The sequence below is a fragment of the Macrobrachium nipponense genome, chromosome 45 (genome assembly GCF_015104395.2).
Source record: "Macrobrachium nipponense isolate FS-2020 chromosome 45, ASM1510439v2, whole genome shotgun sequence".
NCBI lineage: Eukaryota > Metazoa > Arthropoda > Malacostraca > Decapoda > Palaemonidae > Macrobrachium > Macrobrachium nipponense.
Window position 1 is genome coordinate 50103617 of NC_061105.1, and position 22574 is coordinate 50126190.

The 22574-nt window shown below is 40.5% G+C and overlaps 1 protein-coding gene across 3 annotated transcripts in view; it reads right to left on the minus strand.

The window, feature by feature from the left end:
* Positions 1 to 11292: 11292 nt before the first annotated feature.
* Positions 11293 to 22574, minus strand: part of LOC135214505 (zinc finger protein 239-like) — a 427341-nt gene continuing 416059 nt past the window's right edge. For all 3 annotated transcript variants that reach the window (XM_064248871.1, XM_064248873.1, XM_064248874.1), the window contains exon 2: positions 11293 to 16884. In XM_064248871.1, coding sequence (XP_064104941.1) covers positions 15745 to 16815 — 1071 coding nt within the window. In that variant the 5' untranslated portion in view covers positions 16816 to 16884 and the 3' untranslated portion in view covers positions 11293 to 15744. The remainder of the gene's footprint in view (positions 16885 to 22574) is intronic.

Here is a 22574-nt window from a genome sequence, read left to right on the forward strand (position 1 = left end):
CTACCGGAATACCCTTCCTTACGGAGAGAGTCAGAAGATCTTGAGTGGCCTTTTGCATAAGGGAATGGGTAATATCCCTAACCAGCGACTGAGGAAACAGATGTTCCGAGAGAGGGCGTAAAGGAATTCTGCCTTCTGTGTGATTGTAACCCCTTTTGTCGCGAAGGAGCATAGCAGAGCCCTCTTCTTCAAAACCCCTGCAGTAAACAGGGAAGCCATCTCGTTTGCTCCATCCCTAAGAGCCTTATCCATACAGGCCATAATACTGTTTAAGTCCTCCATTCCTGTGGCTTGTATGGGTTCTGCTTTCCTGGCCAGAGCACCAAGAGCCCAGTCCAAGAAGCTGAATACTTCGAAAGACCGAAATATTCCTTTGATGAGGTGGTCTAGTTCCGTCATGGACCACATCACCTTAGCGGAATTGAGGGCGTGTCTCCTGGAAGAATCTACAATTCCGGAGAAGTCCCCCTGGGAGGAGGCAGGTACTCCCAGGCCAAGATCTTCTCCAGTTTCGCACCACATTCCCGCCTTAAGACGCAAGCTTAGCTGGAGGAAAAGAGAAGGTGGTCTTCACTGCTTGCCTTCGTTCTTTCAGCCAGTCTTCGATCCTTGTCATCGCCTTCTTTGCTGAAATCGACAGCTTCATCTTGATGAAGGCTGACTGCTTCTGCGATTTCTTTCTTATAAATTTCGACTGGGGAGAATGGGAAGCAGCTGGTTTAAACTCCTCTCCATACAGCTCAAGGAGGGAGCGAGAGAGAACCTTGTAATCCGCCGCCGCATTAGCAGGTTTATCTTCATCTTCCGAAATTTCTTCCAAGTCCAGATTTCCTTCTAACTCCTTATCCCTTTGGGTTGAAGGAACTAAGTCGGAAGTTCCTTGTTGCTCTAAATAGCTGTGAGCACATTCATTAAACTCTTCCTGATGCGCACCTGCTTCAGGAGAAAATTTCCGATTGTCGGATATATCCTGGCGTCGTGAAAAGGAAGCGTCCTTACTTCAGGAGGCAAATGCGTCCTGGAGCCTAGAGACGGGTAAATCCTGAGCTCGATCACTTACCGCGTCCTTGTATCGAGTGCTAGATGCGTCTCGATGTCGGGAGCTGGATGCGTCCTGTTGTAGAACACTGGGTGCGTCCTTTCGCCGAGAGACGCATGCGTCCTGGCGTCGAGAACTAGATGCGTCCTGCCGCCGAGAGCTGGTTGCGTCCTGACGTCTAGATCTGGATGTGTCCTGACGCACAGCGCTGGATGTGTCCTGTCCGCGAGCACTGTATGCGTCCTGTCGTCCAACTTTAGAATTGGTCAGGCGAAGGTCTGTCGGGAACGAGAGCTGAAGTTTTCCCGGTGCGGAGCCTTGAAGGTGTCATGTTGAACGAAAAAATCCGTATCTCGGTGAGAGGAAGAAAATTCCTTACGTCTAGAGGATGGAGAGGTGAGGCGACGAGAGCTTGACTTATCGTGGCGTCGAGAGTCGGGAGAAGCAGACTGAACGGAGCCAGAAACTTCACGGTGTCGAGAGACAGAAGGTTCTGCGGGAGAAGAGTGCCGTAACCTCCTTACATCACGCGAACGGTGCTGTATATAATCCTGAAAGGGAGAGGAACTCCGTTCCTTCTTACGCACTGCAGAACCTTCTGCAGGAGCTTCCTCCCTTGATCTCTTCACTGGCAGATTGTCATCTTTACATCTGCCCGACTGTGGGGGAGGGCGGCTAAAAGCTTTCACAAGCGAAGTCAGCTGTTCCTGCATGACAGTCATGAAAGATCTCGCTACCGCTGCTCGGTCTAGCGGTTCCGAAGGAGACGGGTGTCGAGTTATGCTGGAAGCAGGAGAAGGCTCTCTTGAAAGTTCTCCGTAAGCTGAAGGGAGAGGAAATCTCTCCTCCCTCCATGCGTCCTGCGGAGAAATATCCTCTCTAGGTTTTGCCCTTTTCGCAGGAGAGGCGTTCCAGTCGTCGTCGGAAGGAAACGGTTCCGGGCTACTCCATCTACTTGAAAGAGGAGAGCGATAACGAGTCTGTTCAGCTTGCTGCCTCCAACTTCTCTTGATCGGCCTCCTAACCGAACACCTACCACTCGGCGGTTGCCGCGAGTTTTGAAAAATCTGCCGGACAGATAGAGACTATAGCTATATATATATAACTGCCAGGTAAGTCCTATTCATAATATCATTGTTTTTGGAAAAATCATATCCCAAATATAGCCTAGCCTGCACTAGGGTAATCAGTACCATCTATACATATATGGTAGCCTACCCTACACTATACAGTATACTCTATAAATATAAGGTAGTTATTAATATAAGCTAATTCTGATAATTTAGTACAAAGAGAAATTGAATAACACTAATAACAATTAGCCTAGTGTACACTATGGTATATTGTATGTATATACAGCAGCCTAACCTTAAGTATACTCTATACATATATGGTACATATACTAATTATTAATATCAGCTAATTCTGAAGGTTCAATGCAGGTTGACTTATGATAATTCTGTACAAAAAGAAATTGAATAACAAGAACAAGAATCAAACTGTAATGTAAGGGGTATTCACCAAGATTCGGTCCATTGTAGGCATAAGTGATCGGTGTCAGGCTGCTCCTGGCTATGTAAAACTAAAAATCAGAAGAGGAGGAGGAGGATGATAAAGCTGCTGAATCATCAACTCGCTCCTCTTCAGATAGTATTTCAAGGAAACAGCTGTTATAAGATGCAGAGGATCGAGGCTCAAATGTCAGGTTTTGAGTGGTGGATGCAATACAGTTGTGTTTGGTGGCAGAAACAATTTTTACATTCGTTAATATCTCCGATGCGCTGAGGGTGGCATTGTCTAGAATCAGCAGAATTTTGAAGGGGATGTTGTTATCCCTACAATAATCTTTCATCTGCGGTCTTCAAAGAGCATGGCAGTCTTCCATTCTTTCTTATTATAACAGTAATACACATAAAGTGTATGCTGATCAATTCTCTTTAGTGCCCTCGGATTTTCGAAGTGATAAATCATGAATGGCCTAAGTTTATAACCTGCCACATTTCCAACTATGCAGAAGAGTCAGTTGATCTTTGTATGTCTTAAATCCGAGTATCATTGTTGCTTCTTTATGTTTTGTCGATATTAAAGATTTGCTCTGGCAAGTACCAACCCTTCATTAACAATGATCTTATGCAAAAAATCCTTAAATTTAGTAGATCCTTCAGCATTGGGCTTGCTGCTTCAACACTAATTTTCACAGTATGAAAATTATGGCGATTTTTGGAAATGAAACTATCCAGCATTTGCTACAAAACTTTCTGAAGGAGCGATCGGCGAAAAACCTGTCCTCTCACAAGAAAATATCATACATCACTAAGTGGCTAAGGATGACCTGCTCAGTGGAAATCTACGTAATGACCCTTACAATCTGCCTCCAAAGGGGCATGCTGACCTAAGCCTACCTGCGGTGTACAAATGATAAATTTGTACCCAAATGATAAATTTTCAAGAATCTGAGACGTGATCAAAGGACTACAGGAATCCCAAGACCGACTTCAAACTGTAGAAACAAACAACAATCTCGCCTTGATTTGGGATGCGATCAAAGAAATGCAGGAATCACCAGACAAATGTACAGAAAGCCACCAGACTACTTTGAATGTGGGAGAAGTGAGGGTGCAACACTAAGTTGAGATTGCCATACCCAGCCAGGTATCAACTTGTCTCTCTCCTATTCATTCGTACAAAACAGAGCAGACACAATTACAACCTCCTGGCTGGACGATTGCATCACATCTCCATAACTTCACGATTCTATTATGACCTGTAATAATTCGCTACGATCTTGCGACGGGCTACGATCACATCCCACTACAGGTGTCATTCAGTACCCCATCCCTCCCTACCGTGAACCCCCTAACTGACTGCCCACCAGCAGTAAACTGGGATTTTAAAAACCAACAGAAAACCAGATACTTTCGGGCGACCATGGAAACCAGGTTGCAGTCAATAGTTCAACCGGCAGACGCCTTACTTTGTACTAACACAAACTGTAGAAATGACCAATAGAGGAGGGATCTGAATGAATTCTATTCGAACATAATCTCCGCTATGCTTGCTTCGGGCAGGGTTGCCTATAGATTTTGTCAAGGTACTTCTCGTAACATACCTGGATGGAATGACTTGGTTAAAGATCTGTATACATACTCACGAGAAATGTTTTTACTGTGGAGGCAAAATGGTAGCCCGAGGGAAGGACACTTTGCACAGCTAATGAAACAGGCGAGAGCGCAGTTCAAACTTGCTCTTAAACACTGCAGATTAAATGAAAAACAACTAAGAGCTGATGCAATGTCTAGAAACTTAGAATCTGGTGATTATCCTCGTCTTTGGAAAGATATCCAGTCCTTAAATCCCAAACCTAAAAAGCTATCACAAAGAGTAGGGGAAACAGTCGGAGACGAGGCTATTGCAAGTATGTGGGGTGATCACTTCACCAATATCCTCAATTGCATAAACGATCGAGTCCCCCAAAGGGATGTAGATAACCTCCTTACTAATAACATTCAATTTCATTTTGCAGATCGTAATACATCAGGAAACATCAACGATGCCATAAACAGTCTACCTAATAATAAATCGCCCGGCAATGGTCTTCCCACAGAAGCTTTCAAATTCTGCCATCTGATAATTTACATTTTGATAGCTGCCCTATTCAATGCATGCAAAATTCACCAGTTTCTTCCAGACTCCCTACTCTTAGTTCAGTTGATACCATTAATCAAAAACAAGCTAAAGGATACAGCTGACCCTGGCAATTACCTGCTGATTGCAATCACAGCGATCACATTGAAGATACTAGAGTCGGTTCTTTTAGTGAGACTTCTCCCCTTTCTACAATCCACTGACAACCAGTTGGGATTTGCAGCAAACCACTCAACCGACACCTGCATCTACATACTGAAAGGATTGCTGAACTATTACCTATCATCAGCCTCTCCTGTTTTCCTATGTTTTGTGGAAGTGAGAAAAGCATTTGACAAAGTAAACTACCCGAAGCTCTTCTTGAAGCTGCATAGAAGAGGCAGACCTCTATATTTAACTGGCATTTTATATTGCTGGCACTACACACAGCAATTCTGTGTCAGATGGGGTAACATATTATCATACTGTAGTAGTATAGCAGTAATTGGTTTGTGTGAATGAAAGTTTGATTTTTCTATATTATTTCGTTTTTAGGTTGATTAGCTTAGGCAAATACTTGTGTTGTTCTTGTGGATGAGGGATTGTTGATTAATATTGGTCTTTTCTGACTTTCCATTGCAGTATTTGTGTTGAATGGGAATGAGTGAGAGTCGAGATTCCCCTTCACCTATGCTCCACAGTAGAAGCTGAGAGACAGTTTTGCTAGTTGGTTGTGGTCCCTTTTTTTTTTATCTGAGCCCAGCAGTGAAGTGAAAGTGTGCTGGCTAAATTGATGGCCTACAGAGTTCGTGGCTGCTGAATTGGGAAATAAGATTCAGAAATTAATTTCTGCCGTTGTCATAGTGTTGTCCTCCTCCTCCTCGCCACTGCTAGAGAACTCCTCTTGAACGACGTCGTGTTGCATGGCCTCCAACTCCTTCAGGTCATCCGTCATAAGCTCCTCTTGGTGCTCCTTGAGAAGGTCGTTGATGTCGTCCTTGTCGACGACCAGCCCCATGGACTTGCCGAGTGCAACGATCTCGTCAAGATCTGGTTCCAAAACAGTTTCAGGATCGTCAACTGTTTCTGAATCTGCAGCACCAGCTTCGCCCACGTTGAATCCCTCGAAGTCCCGGGCGGATACGGCATCAGGCCAGAGTTTCCTCCACGAGGAATTCAAGGTTCACCTCGAAACCTCCTGCCAAGCTTGGTAGATGAGTTGGATGCATATGACGATGTCGAAATGCTCATTCCAAAATTCACGCAAGGTGAGGTTTGTGGTATCGGTGATGTCGAAAAATCTCTTGAAAAGATGTTTCGTATACAGCTTCTTAAAGTTCGATATCACTTGCTGGTCCATGGGCTGGAGGAGAGGGGTGGTGTTAGGCAGAAGATAAAGAATCTTGATGAAGGAATACTCCACTAGGATATCTTCCTCGAGGCATGGAGGGTGGGCAGGGGCATTGTCCAACACCAGCAGACATTTCAGAGGGAGGTGCTTCTCTTCCAAGAATTTCTTTACTGTCAGGCCGAAACACAGATTTACCCACTCCGTGAACAAAAGCCTCGTCACCCAGGCTTTGGCATTAGCCCTCCACATCACTGCAAGCTTCTCCTTAAGCACTTTGTGGGCCTTGAAGGCTCGAGGAGTCTCAGAATGAAACGCCAGTAGGGGCTTCACCTTGCAATCCCCACAGGCATTTGAACAAAGTGCGAGCGTATCCCTGTCTTTCATAGGCTTATGCCCGGGTAGCTTCTTCTCTTCCTCCGTGATGTACGTCCGACGAGGCATTTTTTTTCCAAAAAAGGCCAGTCTCATCACAGTTGAAGACTTGCTGAGAACTGTAGCCTTCCTTGGTCATCATCTCGTCAAACGTCTTTTTAAAGGCTTCGGCCGCTTTCATGTCTGAGCTGGCAGCCTCCCCATGCCGCACCACCGAATGGATACCAGTCCGTTTATGGAATTTCTCAAACCACCCATGAGAAGCCTTGAACTCTGGGGTTGGCGTTGATGTCCCTTCTCCTCTGTCGTCTTCCGCCTGGGCAATCAAATTGCCGAAAATAGCGCTGGCCTTGTGGGAGATTGCTGTCTCCGTTATCGTATCGCCAGCGATTTCTTTGTCTTTTATCCAGACAAGAAGCAGCTGTTCCATCTCGTCGTGCACGTGGGTCCTCTTTCTGGGCAAAATAGTGATGCCCTTGGAAGGTGTAGCTACTTTGATGACATCCTTCTGCTTAAGGATGGTGCCTATTGTCGACGGATTTCGGCCGTATTCCTTGGCGATCACATTCAATCTCATACCAGCTTCATACTTCTTGATAATCTCCATCTTTGTCTCCAAAGAGAGCATTCGCTTCTTCCGTGAATTTCAACTTTCTTGTGACCCATGACTACGTTATACTGTACGTAATTTACGTATAAGTAGAGTAAAGTTTTCACACAACACAATAAAGTACGTATACTGCAACGAAATCACTAACGAATTTACGTTAATGAACGAAATCATTATACCAAACGAATACCTCGTGCGTACGATAACGATGCTGGTACCGAGTGGCCAAAGAAGCACGCCGCTACGTAGATGCATCATGGGAGGGATGCTGACCAATAGGAGAGAAGGATCTCATGGCAGTGACTAGCATCAGGAACCAATGGGAGAGCAGGAGGATGGTGGCGAGTCTACTCAGTTGGCGGCGTGCGAGTTTCAAAATTGTTATCGGTGGTTTGGTCGAACCTCAGACTTTACAGAAACCTTTCGTATCTTGAAAACTTTTTGTATGCAGAGCCGTTAAATTTTTCGTGTTAGCTTTCATATCTCGAGTTTTTCGTAAGTTCAGCCTTTCGTATCTCGAGGTACCACTGTATACTCAATTATTTTCATGAAATTTTATGTTTTGTTTGTTTATTTAGAATCAAATAAGAAATATTGATCATATTATATATGATATCTGATCATATGATATCTATATTTATTAAATCTATTTTGAATATTTTTAGGAAGTTAAACTTTGGACCCAAACGCAAGAAATTTGAATTTGAATATGTCTCAGTTTGGAATAAGCACAAAATCATATTATATATCAAATTATATTCTAAAACGTTCCATATTGCACAACTAAATTTTTTTCTTTATTTTGCTCCAAGACTTGGTGGCATGCATATGCGTATGAATTTTGTTTGAGGTGTTCGAACTCTTATGGGTGACACCGGACTAAAGGGACTTATGGAGGAGGCAGCTTTTGGAAAAGTAATCAAAATGTTCTCTGGAAAGAAATTCCCACAAAGTGTTAAGAGCTCTTTGGCTGGTTGCAGTAGAACTTCTTTGCTCTATGAGCCAACAGTCTCAGGGCTACTCACGAAGATGGAAGATGAAAAAGCTGATCATTTGGGTGGATGGGAGGTTAGCCAGCGCGGGTGGGCAGTCACATGCCGTGGGAGGTTGACTGGCACATGTGGTAGAAGGCAAGCCTGCACCTAAACCCTTGCTTGGGGTGTCAGTAAGTTCCCCTAAGGGGGAGGGTTGGTCCCGGATTAAAATTCTCCCTCATTGCATAATGTGTTTGTTGGTTTTTTTTATAATATTTTTTTATCAAACTTCGTGTAAATGATTCACTATAGCAAAAAATATAATCCTGCAAAGTGAATATAGTTACCTACATACTAGTTCCCCAAAGAGCAGGTGTTATGTGAATAAAGTTGGTGCACTGGGCACACAAAGAAAGACAAACTTTAATTGGGAAGTAGGGCATTGGGACAAGATACTTACATTATTTGGATATTATTGAAGTTTTAATGAAGTCATATATAAAATACTTTTATAATTTATAAATGCTTTTCAAGTTTATACATTGAAATAAACAAAAACATAAAAAGTTTTAATCCAATCAATATAATACATTACTTTAGTCATTGACAAAGCAAGTCCTATTGCAACACTTCTGACTGGTTAGGTTAAAACAGACAGTGATAAAGTCAGTCCAGTGTGTCCAGTGAGCTAATACAAAGCATAAAGATTTACTAATGCTGTATTACATTCTTTGAAAATGTTAAAACCAAGAACATATAAAAATAATCAAATAAAACAGCTCTTAATTTTCATTGAGGTTTAATAAGAAAAAAAATCACTTTTTACTTCCAATAAGTCAGTTTTATGTACATGGCTTCTTTCTAGTATAAGTTTTAACACACCTTTGAGACACCTTGATTCAAAATATCTCCTTTGCCATGCATGAGACATGAATGGCTTCTCTCCAATATGGGTTCTCACAAGGATCTTGAGAGTAGAGGAATATTAGAAACCGTTATGCCATTCAGTACATTTAATTATCCCCATACATATTAAAATAATTAAATAAAAATTTAAGCATGCTTTTATAAAAATGCACAAAAAGTTAAAAATAATTTTTTTGAAAAACCAGAATTTTCTTACAATTAACCCTCTTACGCCGATTTGGACGTATTAAACGTCGAGTCAAAATGTCTCCCGTATGCCGATTGGACGTATCATACGTCGGCTCAAAAAAGTTTTTTTTAAAAAATTCGCGGAAAAATACTTATAGGCCTACCAGCCGAAAACTTTTGTATCACGCGCCTTGGGGGATGCTGGGAGTTCACGGATCAAGGCGTTGTTTTGTTTACAATCGCTACGCAGGCGCGCAAGCGCGAATTTCTTTCTTATCGCACTAAAAAGTATCAGTGACACATCTCGGAAATTATTTCGTCACTTTGACATAATTATTGCACCATTTTAAATTATCCTTTACATGAAGTATTATATATGAAAATGTCGCAATTTCATGCACAATACAAATAAAAATACTCATGATTGATAGCTTTTATCATTTTGAAATATTTTCATATAAATAACGATAAGTGCAAAAATTTCAACCTTCGGTCAACTTTGACTCTACAGAAATGGCCGAGAAACGCAATTGTAAGCTAAAATTCTTATATTATAGTAATATTCAATCATTTGCCTTCATTTTGCAACAAATTGGACGTCTCTAGCACAATATTTCGATTTATGGTGAATTTATGAAAAAAACTTTTTCCTTACGTTCGTGCGATAACTCTTCCGATAAATTTTTTCGTGCGATTGTCCTAATGTTTGCACCCTTTTAAATTTGCCGTTACATAAAGTTTTTATATATGGAAATGTGCGCAATTTCATGCACAATACAACAAAAGACAACCCATGGTTGTAGCTTTTATCAGTTTTGAAATATTTTCATATAATAACGTTAAGTGCAAAAATTTCAACTTCGGTCAGCTTTGACTCTACGAAATGGTCGGAAAAACGCAATTGTAAGCTAAAACTCTTATATTCTAGTAATATTCAATCATTTACCTTCATTTTGCAACGACTTGGAAGTCTCTAGCACAATATTTTGATTTATGGTGAATTTATGAAAAAAAAAAAAATTACGTTCGCGCGGTAACTCTTCCGAAAAAATCAGAATTTTTTTGTGCGATTGTCGAAATGTTTGCACCATTTAAAATTAGCTGTTTCATAAAGTTTTATATATGAAAAGTGCGCAATTTCATGTAGAATACAACTAAAAATGATGAAGGTTGTAGCTTTTCTCTTTTTTCGAAATATTTGCATATAAATCACGATAAATAGAAAAAAAAACCACGTTCGGTCAAATTTGACTCTACCGAAATAGTTGAAAAACGCAATTGTAAGCTAAAAATCTTACGGCCTAGTAATATTCCGTCATGTTTCTTCATTTTGAAACAAATTTGAAGTCTCTAAAACAATATTGTGAATTTATTGGTGAATTTTTGAAAAATATATTTACCTTCACTCCGCGCGCCGATTCGCGGCGCAAGTCTCCAAAATACGTACATGGCATTATCCTAATATTTGCTCCTTTTCATATTACCTTTTTATAGAGTTTCATATATCAAAATGTGCGCAAATTCATGAAGAATACAATAAAAAATAATTGTAAGGTTGTAGCTTTTTCCATCTTCGAAATATGTGCATATGAAAAATATATATATTAAAATTTCGACATTCGGTCAAATTTAACTCGTCCGAAATGGTCGAAATCTGCAATTCTAATCTAAAACTCTTACAGTATCGTAATATTCAATCATTTGTCTTAATTTCGAAACAAATTGGAAGTCTCTAAAGAACATTATTTAGAATTACGGTGAATTTTTTGAAAAAATATTTTTTTGCGTCCGCGCGTTACGAATTCGTACATCATTTTGTGATAATATTTTTCCGGTGTTACTTTTATTGTTTTACAATGTATTATATATCAAAATGATCGCAATTTAGTGTTACAATACAACGCAAAAAAACGTAACTGGTTAGCTTTGACCGTTTTCTGCACAGCGTGATTTGAATACAATTATGTATGAATTTTTTTTTTTTCGCTACTATATATCGCATTATTTACATATGATAATGATATTATTTTTCATTTCTGATGGTTGCATTCTAAACTTCAGGCAATGACAAAAAAAGAGGAGCCAAAAATGAACTCTAATCTTCAAAAAGTACGCGCGCTGTAATTTTTTGAAAAAATTATTTTTTCCACTTCCGCGCTCACTCCAAACCAGGCCCGGCATACGGGAGACGTTGATTTTTAGGGCTCCGGCTTAAGAGGGTTTAATCATGTCTACAAAAATAAAAGCGTGAGCCCAAACATGGAAGGAAATGCTACAAGAAATAAAAAAAACAGGTTTTGATATAGGAAAAACCTATTTTTGGTGGTTGCTGTTGAGCCCTCAATGATTACCCTTTCCATGGTCTATCCAGAGCTCCATGGTGACCAGACTAATGTCAAAGAATTCTCTTAACTGGTCTTGTGGTCGGGTATTTATAACTTGTGATAAAGTATAAATGGACTCAGGATAAAAGAGCACTTTCTGTTATCCTCGGTAAATGTTAATACCCACTTTAAACTGAAAGAAGGACTGATTATGCAATATACACTGTCATATTGTTTAAATACAACCAAAATCCGACCAAGCCACCATTCCTTTCTCTTGGTCAATGCAGGATGATCCCTTACCCAAATCCCATTTCTTTTCACCAGGGAAGTGGGAGGGTTTTCAGGGCTCGACAGCGACCGTCAAAAATTGGTTTTTCCTACGTCAAAACCTGTTTTTTGATAGAGTAGTGGCTGTCTAGTCCTAAAGGAGCTTTAGAAAGAAAGTAACAATGATGAAAAGCTCTTGAATTTTAATCCAGACAACCCAAAATTTGGTCCAGGGTCAAGCCACTAGTTTCAAGACCCCAATGTTTATTCCAAATACCTTTAGGTTTGGTAGCAAAGAACAAGAAACTTGTGAGTTGGGGTTGTATCAGGTCCACTTAGCTGAGGGGCTGATCTAAGTCTAAGGACCCTGTCCAGGGACCATGTGATTGGAACCTTTCTAGAGCGGATCTTTGTAGGGCAAATGACTGCAGAAGGGAAGTGACGACTTATATACTAGAGTCAAATCATGAAATCATAAAACAATGGTTCTGTTAATGCTGCCTTGTATTCCATGACTGATGTAACTGCAAGGTATTTGTCTTCAAAAGGGATAAGACATTTTTAGATTGTTTCCCTAGAATATTTGACTGGGCTCTCAGTATGGATATAATGTAACTATATCTTCCACCCATACTAGTATTCCCAGATAAATGAAGTCTGTAACTTTTGCCATTGATACCTAGCAATGTTGGGTGAATAAGTTTCATGGTAGAGCTAATATATAAGAAAATCAACCCGTGAAGGTCTTGGTTTTGAAAGGAGCATCCTTAAATGACTTCCCTCCTACTGACTGGTATACAACAGTGGACAGTTTGGAATCTATTTCTTTGTCTGTGGTCATTGTAGTAGGAATCAATGCCGGTTTGGCCAATTTGGGACTATTAAGTAAGTTGTTCCATGGTAGGTCAGGAGTTTGCTCCACACCTTCAAAATTTGGAACAATGGTTGAAAAGGGAATATCCTCCTCCATTTGTTCACAACTTGTAGGATGGCATCTCTTGCTGTTGTTTGGTAGTTTATGATTCTCATATGTGGCAAACAGGTCCACTTCCATTTGTCTACTATTACACTGAAGGACCCCACAAGGTAAGTTGTAGACAGGTATCACCTGTTTGAAGGATGGCTAGCTAGCATTATTATATTGAGAGGAGGTGAATATCATCCTGACCTCTTCATGTAGGACACTGCAGTCATGTTGTCTAGAACCAACCAAATGTCTCTCTTCTGGAGTTTTCAGTTTTTTTTTCTTTTTTGACAGTGAGACAAAAAGACAGCCATCAGCTACAAGAAACTGATACGACAATTCGTCAGAGTAGCTGAACACCTGCCTGCCACCTGACAATCCTCCCAACCTGTCAACGAGACATCTGTGTGTATTGTCACTTTATGTTCCACATGGGGCACATTCCCTAAACTTGGTGGTATCTGATGCAGAACAGCTTCAACAGATGCCATCAGCTATTTCTGCAATCCTAAGGGAACATGTCTCTGTTCCACTCAAGACTTGGAGTGACACAAGGTGGGAGAGCCGTATTAACAGCATAGAGGCTGTGTGGTACCAGGCCTCTAATATAAGGGAAGCTTTGCTGAAGATCAGGGAAGTGACAGTTCCTCTGACCAAGGTTGAAGCCCAAACTTTAGCAGAAGAGGTGAGGTCATACCTATTTATCATTTGCACAGTCGTATGGTATGACATTCTACACAATGTGAACCATGTCAGCACTCCTGCAGTCTCCCATAATGCAGCTTGATGTGGCTGTTGACCTCCTCACTAAAGCAAAAACATCTCTGACTAACTAGATAAGAACTGGCTTTGCTTCAGCTCAGACATGTATGAGGAAATGAATGTAGAGGTTGTAGTCAAAGAGAAAAGTTTAAAAAGCAAAAAAAGCACTTTGCTTATGAAGCCCCAGATGAGCCCATTGCAGATGCCATGAAGAGGCTAAAAGCAATATTCTTTAATGTTGTTGTTGACAAAGATTGAATCTTTAACTGATAGGTTTGAAACACTGGGTGAAGTGAGAGACAGATTTGGAGTGCTGCTCAGTTTCCAAAAACTGGATGATTAGGCACTGAGCAACCAGTGTGACAACCTCTGCATGACATTAGGCGCTGGAAATGAAAGTAATATTGATGGAAAGGAACTGGCAATGGAAGTAAAAAACTTGCCAAGCTTACCCTCAGATGACATAACTACTCTTGAGCTCCTCACCTTTATCCACACAAAAAATTTGGAGGAATTGTATCCATATTTGTGGGTTGCCCTGAGAATCGCCTACACTCTGCCTGTGACAATGGCGGCCTCAGCAGAGAGAAGCTTCTCAAAGCTGAAGCTTATCAAGACCTATCTAAGGTCTTCCATGGGACAGAATCGACCCACTGGTCTTGCAATAATCATCATCAACCATGAGGTTGGCAAGCAGGTGTCATATAAGGACATCATTCATTAGTTTGCGAGTAAAAAAGCCAGGAAGCAGACATTTTGAGGACAATACATTATTACTGTGAATAATATGAATTATTAGTTGTTTCTCTGCTAAGTGTAACTGTGATGTTAATTAAGTATTGTTTTAAGCGTTTTTTTTTATTATCTTTGCACTTTGAAACAGATGTGAAATAAATAAATGTGAAGTGTAATAGTTTCTTGCATCTTAGTAAACCAACTAAAGGGCTAGGATTTGCTTCATCACAATTTGACAAACCCCTCATGGATGAATGAAGTACCTACCTACCTATCTATCTAGGGCCCCCACATAGCTAGAAATGGCCCTGTCTGAAAGGATTATCTATATCTATTTAATAATAATTGTGGAACATTTCTTTAGATAACATTTCTAAATAGAATAATAAATTCTCCAAAACAATTTTCACTCCTACAAATAGCTAATGATTACAAAATGCAAGAAGTGCCAACGTGTGCTGGTGAAATATAGCCGATTGTGGATTTTCACACACATTAAATCATTGCTCCATAGTCTAAACTAAAAATTCTTAACTGGAACTTAAAATTATACACTTAGCTGAATCAATAACTGTAGAACGGACTTCTCTGAGCCCTGGTTACTTGGGCAACCAAAAAGGGAATGATGGCTTGGTCGGATATTGGTCGTATGTAAACAATATGAAGATGCATATGCGAATGACCACTTCTTCTTCTTGCAGTTTTGACATAGGTAAACTGGGTATTATTGTTCGCTGATGATAATAAAAAGTGCCCTCTGATTCTGAGTCCATTTTACTCTATCACGTCATAATGGTTATCATTACGGCACAATACCCGGCCTCAAAACCAGTTAACAGAAGAGCTCTGGATAGACCATGGAAAGGGCAGTACACGAGGATGAGACAGCGACTACAATAACAAAAATAAATATATATATTTTTTTAGCATTTCCTTCCATGTTTGGGGCCCATACTTTTATTGTTTTAGACATGATTAATTATTAGAAAATCGTTGTGTGTTTCAAAAACTTATTTTTTCATACAAATCCTGAGATACTGGTAGAGGTCACTGTAGGGTCACTAGAGGTCACTGTAGAGTCACTAGTGGTCACTGAAGACCTACTCATATATAAGGTTGTACAACCAAGCCCCTGAATTCATGGATTTTTCTTTGGACTATATCTACTCATTATTTGCAGGAAATTCGCCTATTCACGTATTTTTCACTGAGAAATATTCACTAGATACTGTCTTTCCACATCAATTACAAGACTAAATGCACTTTTTGCGATAAAAATATTAAAATATTCAGGTATAGGCATTTTTAGAAGGTTTTTCTTGTGTTTGAACTGACAACATAGGCAGGGGTCTAGTACACACCTGCGAATACTGGGGATCCACTGTATTGTCACCGGGATTGAATATACATCCAAAATTTCAAGTCCACTGGATGAATGGCACAGGTTGAAAACCGAGTTACAAGATTTGAGGCCAGACAGATGCAGAAGTTGAGTTAAATAAATGCACATAATAACGACAACTTGGACAGAGATCAAGTATACAGTTTCTGCCTTGTGTGAATCTTTTGAAATTACTTTGATGAGAAAAACCTCAAAACCTCTGATAAACAAAGTGAAAGGTTCTCATGTATGAGTTCTCATGTGAGTTTTGAGAGTACCTAACCGAGAAAAACTTCTTTGACATATAGAACAATTATATGGTTTTTCTCCTGTATGAGTTCTCATGTGGTTTTTGAGAACATTTGATTGAGAAAAACTTCTTTGACATATAGAACAATTATATGGTTGTTCTCCTGTATGAGTTCTCATGTGACTTTTGAGATTACTTAAGTGGGAAAAACTTCTTTGACATACAGTGCAAGAATATGGTTTCTCTCCTGTATGAGTTCTCATGTGTTTTTTGAGATCACTTGATTTAGAAAAACTTCTTAGACATGTAGAACAAGTATATGGTTTCTCTCCTGTATGAGTTTTCATGTGGGTTTTGAGATTAGCTGATTGAGAAAAACTTCTTTGACATGTTAAGCAAGTATATGGTTTCTCTCCCATATGGATTCTCATGTGATATTTAAGACCATGTGATCCAGCAAAACGTCTTTGACATATAGAACAGCTATATGGTTTCTCTCCCATATGACTTCTCATGTGTTTTCTGAGATCACTTGACTGAGAAAAACTTCTTTGACATATAGAACAAGTATGTGGTTTCTCTCCTGTATGAGTTCTCATGTGTCTTTTGAGATTACCTACTTGAGAAAAACTTCTTTGACATATAGAACAAGTATGTGGTTTCTCTCCTGTATGAGTTCTCATGTGTTTTTTGAGATTAACTGAATGAGAAAAACTTTTTTGACATATAGAACAAGTATGTGGTTTCTCTCTATGGGTTCTCATGTGGGATTTCTCTCTTTTTGAAAAAGCATCTCTAATGCCAAAATGTCTACTTTCTTCTGCAATACAGATTTTCTTTACGCTTTCATCATCACAGCTTGGAGAGATGCCCTCCTCATACTTAACAGATTGGGATGAACAATTAACATCAAATTCACCATGGTCAAAAAATTCTGGTTCTGCCTTGACTTCTAAGAAGGGGTCTGCAAATGAAGAGCCTTCACCTGTGTTTTCAATAAGGCCCTCCTCCAAATTCTTTTCCTCTTTGATTAACAACAATGATGACAATTTTTCAGCTTCCATTTTCAGGATGTTCTATGTACAATACTCAATCCTTGTTAGGAGCTGATTAAATTTTCCTGTTGTAATACTCTGAAATGAAATGAAAAAAAAAACATCAGAAAAATATATTCTGAATAGCACCATTCATAACAACTAGAATGAGATATTCAAAACAATTTCATGTTTTACAATAGTGAGTGCTTTTCTCAACTCTGAAATAAGCATCCTCTGGGAAAACAAAAAATATCAAAATGCAATGGTCATTGGGACAGAATTTGTCCCAAAAGATATAAAAAAGCAACAATGGATGCTGTTTGGAATCAACAAATTTATTCAGGCCAAAGTTGGTCGACAATTCAACCACCACTTTCTACCTTTACCACAAATTCATGACTTACTCTAATTTTGACAATCAAATGAACATTATCTTTCCTTCATGAATTGGGAGTATTATAAATCTATTAAGCCCTTAAACGCCGAAGGGGTATATTAAAAATCGTCTTCCATGTGCCGAGGGGGTCTCGGAGTGAGCGCAGAAGCGGAATTTTTTTTTTTTTTTTTTTTGTTTTTTTTTTAAATCACAGCGGGCTTAGTTTTCAAGATTAAGAGTTCATTTTTGGCTCCTTATTTTGTCATTGCCTGAAGTTTAGTATGCAACCATCAGAAACGAAAAAAATTATCATTATCATATATAAATAATGCGATATACGATAGCGCGAAAACAAAATTTCATATATAATTGTATTCAAATCTCACTATGCGCAAAACAGTTAAAGGTAACAAGTTAATTTTTTTTCGTTGTAATGTACACTAAATTGCGATCATTTTGGTATATAACACATTGTAAAACGATAAAAGCAACACAGAGAAAATATTATCACAAAATGATGCATGAATTCGTAACGCGCTGCGTAAACAAATATTTTTTTCAAAAATTCACCATAAATCTAAATATTGTCCTAGAGACATCCAATTTGTTTCAAAATGAAGAAAAATGATTGAATATTACTATACTGTAAGAGTATTAGCTTACAATTGCAGTTTTCGACCAAATCTGACGAGTTAAAAGTTGACCGAATGTCGAATTTTTTTATATATTTTTTTATATGCAATTATTTCGGAAATTAGAAAAGCTACAACATTCAAATATTTTCCGTTTTATTCTACATGAAATTGCACACATTTTCATATATAAAACTCTATGAAATGCCTAATATGAAATGGAGCAAATATTCCGAGAATGCGAAGTACGCATTTTGGAGATTTGCAGGGGAGAATCTGCACGCGGAGGGAAGGAAAGTTATTTTTAAATTCACCATAATTCTACATATTGTGCTAGAGACTTCGAATTTGTTTCAAGATGAAGGTAAATGACTGTATATTACTAGACTGTAAGATTTTTAGCTTACAATTGCGTTTTTCGACCATTTCGGTAGAGTCAAAGTTGACCGAACGTGGTTTTTTTTCTATATATCGTGATTTATATGCAAATATTTCGAAAATGAGAAGAGCTGCAACCTTCAATTATTTTTGGTTGTATTCTACATGAAATCGCGCACATTTTCATATATAAAACTTTATGTAACGGCTAATTTAAAATGGTGCAAACATTACCACAATCGCACGTATGATTTTTTCGCAAGAGTTACCGCGCAGACGTAAGGAAAATGTTATTTTATTCATAAATTCACCATAAATCGAAATATTGTGCTAGAGACTTCCAATTTGTTGCAAAATGAAGGTAAATGATTGAATATTACTAGAATATAAGAGTTTTAGCTTACAATTGCGTTTTTCGACCATTTTGGTATAGTCAAAATTGACCGAAGGTTGAAAATGTGTCACTTATCATTTTTTATATGAAAATATTTCAAAACTGATAAAAGCTACAACCATGGGTTGCTTTTAGTTGTATTGTGCATGAAATTGCACACATTTCCATATATAAAACTTTATGTAACGGCTAATCTAAAATGGTGCAAACATTACCACAATTGCACATATGATTTTTTTCGGAAGAGTTACCGGGCGGACGTAAGGAAAACGTTTTTTCATAAATTCACCATAAATCGAAATATTGTGGTAGAGACTTCCAATTTGTTGCAAAATGAAGGTAAATGATTGAATATTACCAAAATATAAGAGTGTTAGCTTACAATTGCGTTTTTCGACCATTTCAGTAAAGTTGACCGAAGGTTGAAATTTTGGCACTTATCGTTATTTATATGAAAATATCTCACAACTGATAAAAGCTACAATCATGAGTATTTTTTGTTGTATTCTACATAAAAATGCGCACATTTTCATATATAATACTCCATGTAACGGCTAATTTAAAATGGTACAAAAATTATGTCAAAGTGACGAAATAATTTCTGAGATGTGTCACCGATACTTTTTAGTGCAGCAAGAAAGAAATTCGCGCTTGCGCGCCTGCATAACGATTGTAAACAAAACAACACTTTGATCCGTGAACTCCCAGCATCCCCCAAGGCGCGTGATTCAAACGTTTTCGGCTAGGTAGGCCTATAAGTATTTTTCCGCGAATTTAAAAAAAATTTTTGTATGTCGACGTAAAATACGTCCAGTCGGCACCCGAGAGACAAAAAATGTTGACGTAAAATATGTCCAGTCGGCGTTAAAGGGTTAAGAAGAATGGCTTTTTTTTCTTATACAAATTACATTTACATTTTAAGGTAGAAAAGACTATTTTCATTAGGAAAAATACCGTTTTTTAAAAGTAAATTGTATTTCTGGTTTCGACCTGTGTCGCCCAGTGAAAAATCCCTGTAGCTCATTTTTCAAGTATAAATATAACCTAATATAAACCAGAGAAAAAGCTTACATGGTATGCTGAAGTTACTACCCTCAGCACGAGCACCCCGAAGGGGCGAAGTGGTTACTATTCACAGATCCTCTGCCACTTAGAAGATTCCCTCTTCAAAATCCCTCTGCGGTGGGAGCCGTTCCAAGCATCCCCCGCCTCACCCTCCACTCGCAACTACTACTAGTACCCACATGCTTCCCCATTCCTTTAATTAGCGGTCTTGTGTGTGCTGCACATCTTTTTCGCTCCAGGATTTTTCATCAACTCTTACCTATTTCGCATCATGGCTTCGTCTGATGTCACTTCTACACCTAAGTTGAGTACCCCAAATTATGTGTTTTTAATTTTATGTTGGTATATCCCCCATATTTGCCTTTGGCCCTTCATAATAGTATTGGAGTTGCCGTTGGCTGAGCCGCCATTTTAGGTGCATCACCGGAACGCGTGCGAATTTTCAGCACACAGGACCTACGATATTTTGCAACAGATGGTCCATTGCTAGGCAGAGGGGTGTCCTGCCTCCCTAGGCAAGCCGTATGGCCATGTAGTTTGCCGCTCCAACACAAACTGTGCCGTACAACTGGAGAGCTACATGGTCAGGCACCCCGACGCGTGTACGGTGTGTTACGAGATGGTGTGTTTAACTTATGTCATAATATCTCATAAGATGTTATATTAGGTTTTGTTCCAAACATTGTACTAATACGGTTCCTCCCTAACAGGCCGATCCAGTGGTCCGCCACGAAGCGAGGACCAACCTGAGGAAGTGGGTGGCCGGCTTTGGCAAGAACGCTCCTAAAGGACAGCCGTATGTACTCGACGCAGGACTTTGTGCTCTCCTTTTCCAGGGGGCCACAGCCACCACAGCAGTGCCAGTGGAGTTAGCTGAACCGCTCGTTGAAGCTATCCGTTTGGCAACCATGCCGGCCACCAATGACCAGGACCTGATGGACAACGTGGCAGCCATCAACATAAACATAGAGCCCACGCTCACGGAAGAGCAGGTAGGTGGGGAGGTAGGCGATGCGAGTTTGTTACTTAGCCCTACTCCTTCTTCTTCCTCCTCCTTCCTGGGCTTCTCTAAGCCTACCCCTCCTGCTGCGGGAGCACTTTCTGTCGCTCCCAAAGTAAAAACCTTCAAAACTAAGACCTTAAAGAAAGGCACAAAGCCAGCTCTGCCAGCGGCGACAGAGTGGTCCTCGGCTCCACAGCTGTCGACCTCCGCTCAATTGCCTGCTGCCCTAAACCCTTCCCCAGGTGCGGAAATAGGTTTACAGTCCACCGTCCCTAGTGCGGCGGAGTCTGGTGTCGATCTGTTATCAAGGGTTAGTGGAGTCATAGACCAAAGGCTTGAGGCAATGCGTCTCGCCTCGGTCCCGGAAGCCTCCGGTCAGGCGTTTACGTCTCTGACCGAGAGGATAAAGCCTTTGGAGGATATGATCTCCGGCCTCCTTCACTCCGGGACTCTGGCACTATCTATGATGGTACCGGACGCCTCCAAGCTTCCTCCTTTTGATAAGGAGAATCCTTGGAGGCTAGCTCTCCATGCCCCGTTCTTGGAGGGTAAACTTACCATCGAAGGATGTGGTACCCGGCCTATTGAGGATTTCGAGATGTTTCCTCCAGGTCTCCAATTCCCATTCCCTGGGTTTGTGAGACTGGCCCAACATGCTCTGGTTTGGGTAGATAAAGTCCCCAAGGAGACCGTTATCTTCCCGAGAGAGCAGGCTCACAATATTTGGGTCCGTACCTTGTCCGAATGGGGTTGCGTTAACACGAAGTTAACGCCACATAAAGGCTCCTTCACTATGTTTGTGACCCCGGACGGAGTTCCATCACCATGCACATCTAAGGTGGCGGAACTAACTCTTCAAGCTGCGGCAGAGGACAAGCCGCTGCCGGTATTGAGAGAGACGGAGGCTACCTCCCTTCTCTTTCCAACTGGACCGGACCTTTGGAAGGACGCTCCGGCGACGTTTACCACAGGTAAACTCGACCCGGAATGCGCTTCCGACCTCTTTTCCGAGAGATTGCCTAGGATTCCGGATCACCTAGTGAAAACGGAGTTCGAGGCAGACAAGACTGGCAAGGTCTATCAACTCTGTCACTGCGGCGGAGTTGGTAGCTTCCACCTACAATGAGGAGCAAGTGTTTAGGGTTCTGACTAAGGCGCTTTTACAAACGTTCCAGTCAGACCTCTACGATTTTGCTGTGGCCAGACGCGCTTGTAGGAAGCACGTCTTAGCGGGTGCCTCCATAAAACATGAGCCCAATAGGCTAATCAGGTCTTCAATCTGGGGAGAAAACCTTTTCCCCAGGTTCGATGGGGTCTCCCCTTCAAACAACAGTTCGAAGGGTCCGGACACCAATCAAAATCCAAGAAGAAGGCAAGAAGATATAACCCTTACCAGGGCTCTAGGCCACAAGCATTAGTTCAAGCAGTGCCAGTTTCCCAGGTCGGTAAACCTTCCACCTCGAAAGCACAACCCCAACAGCAGTTTGTGTTAGTGCCAGCTCCTTCAGCCCCACAGCCGTCTACCTCTTTGGCTATAGTGACTTCTCCGGTCTTTAATCCTACCTATGAAGTGAGAGATCTCTTTCACTCCTATAGTAGGCATGCCGGAAGTAGTCGAGCCAGGGGTGGCCCACAAATATGTGGCGGAGCAAGAGGAAGAGGCTTCCGTGGAGGCAGAGGCTCCAGACCTGCACCCAACCAGTGAGGGTCCGCAGGTAGGAGGGAGGCTGTAGTTTTTCCGGGACCATTGGACCTTCAGTCCATGGGCCCACAGCATAATCTCGAAAGGCTTAGGGTGGAGTTGGGTGAAAGGGCCTCCTCCACCAGTCACCTTTTATCAAAAGCCTACGGTGGACCTGATGGATTATGCCAAGGACCTCCTCCAGAAGAAAGCAATAAAGAAAGTGGGGCGCATAAAATTTCAGGGACGTCTGTTCA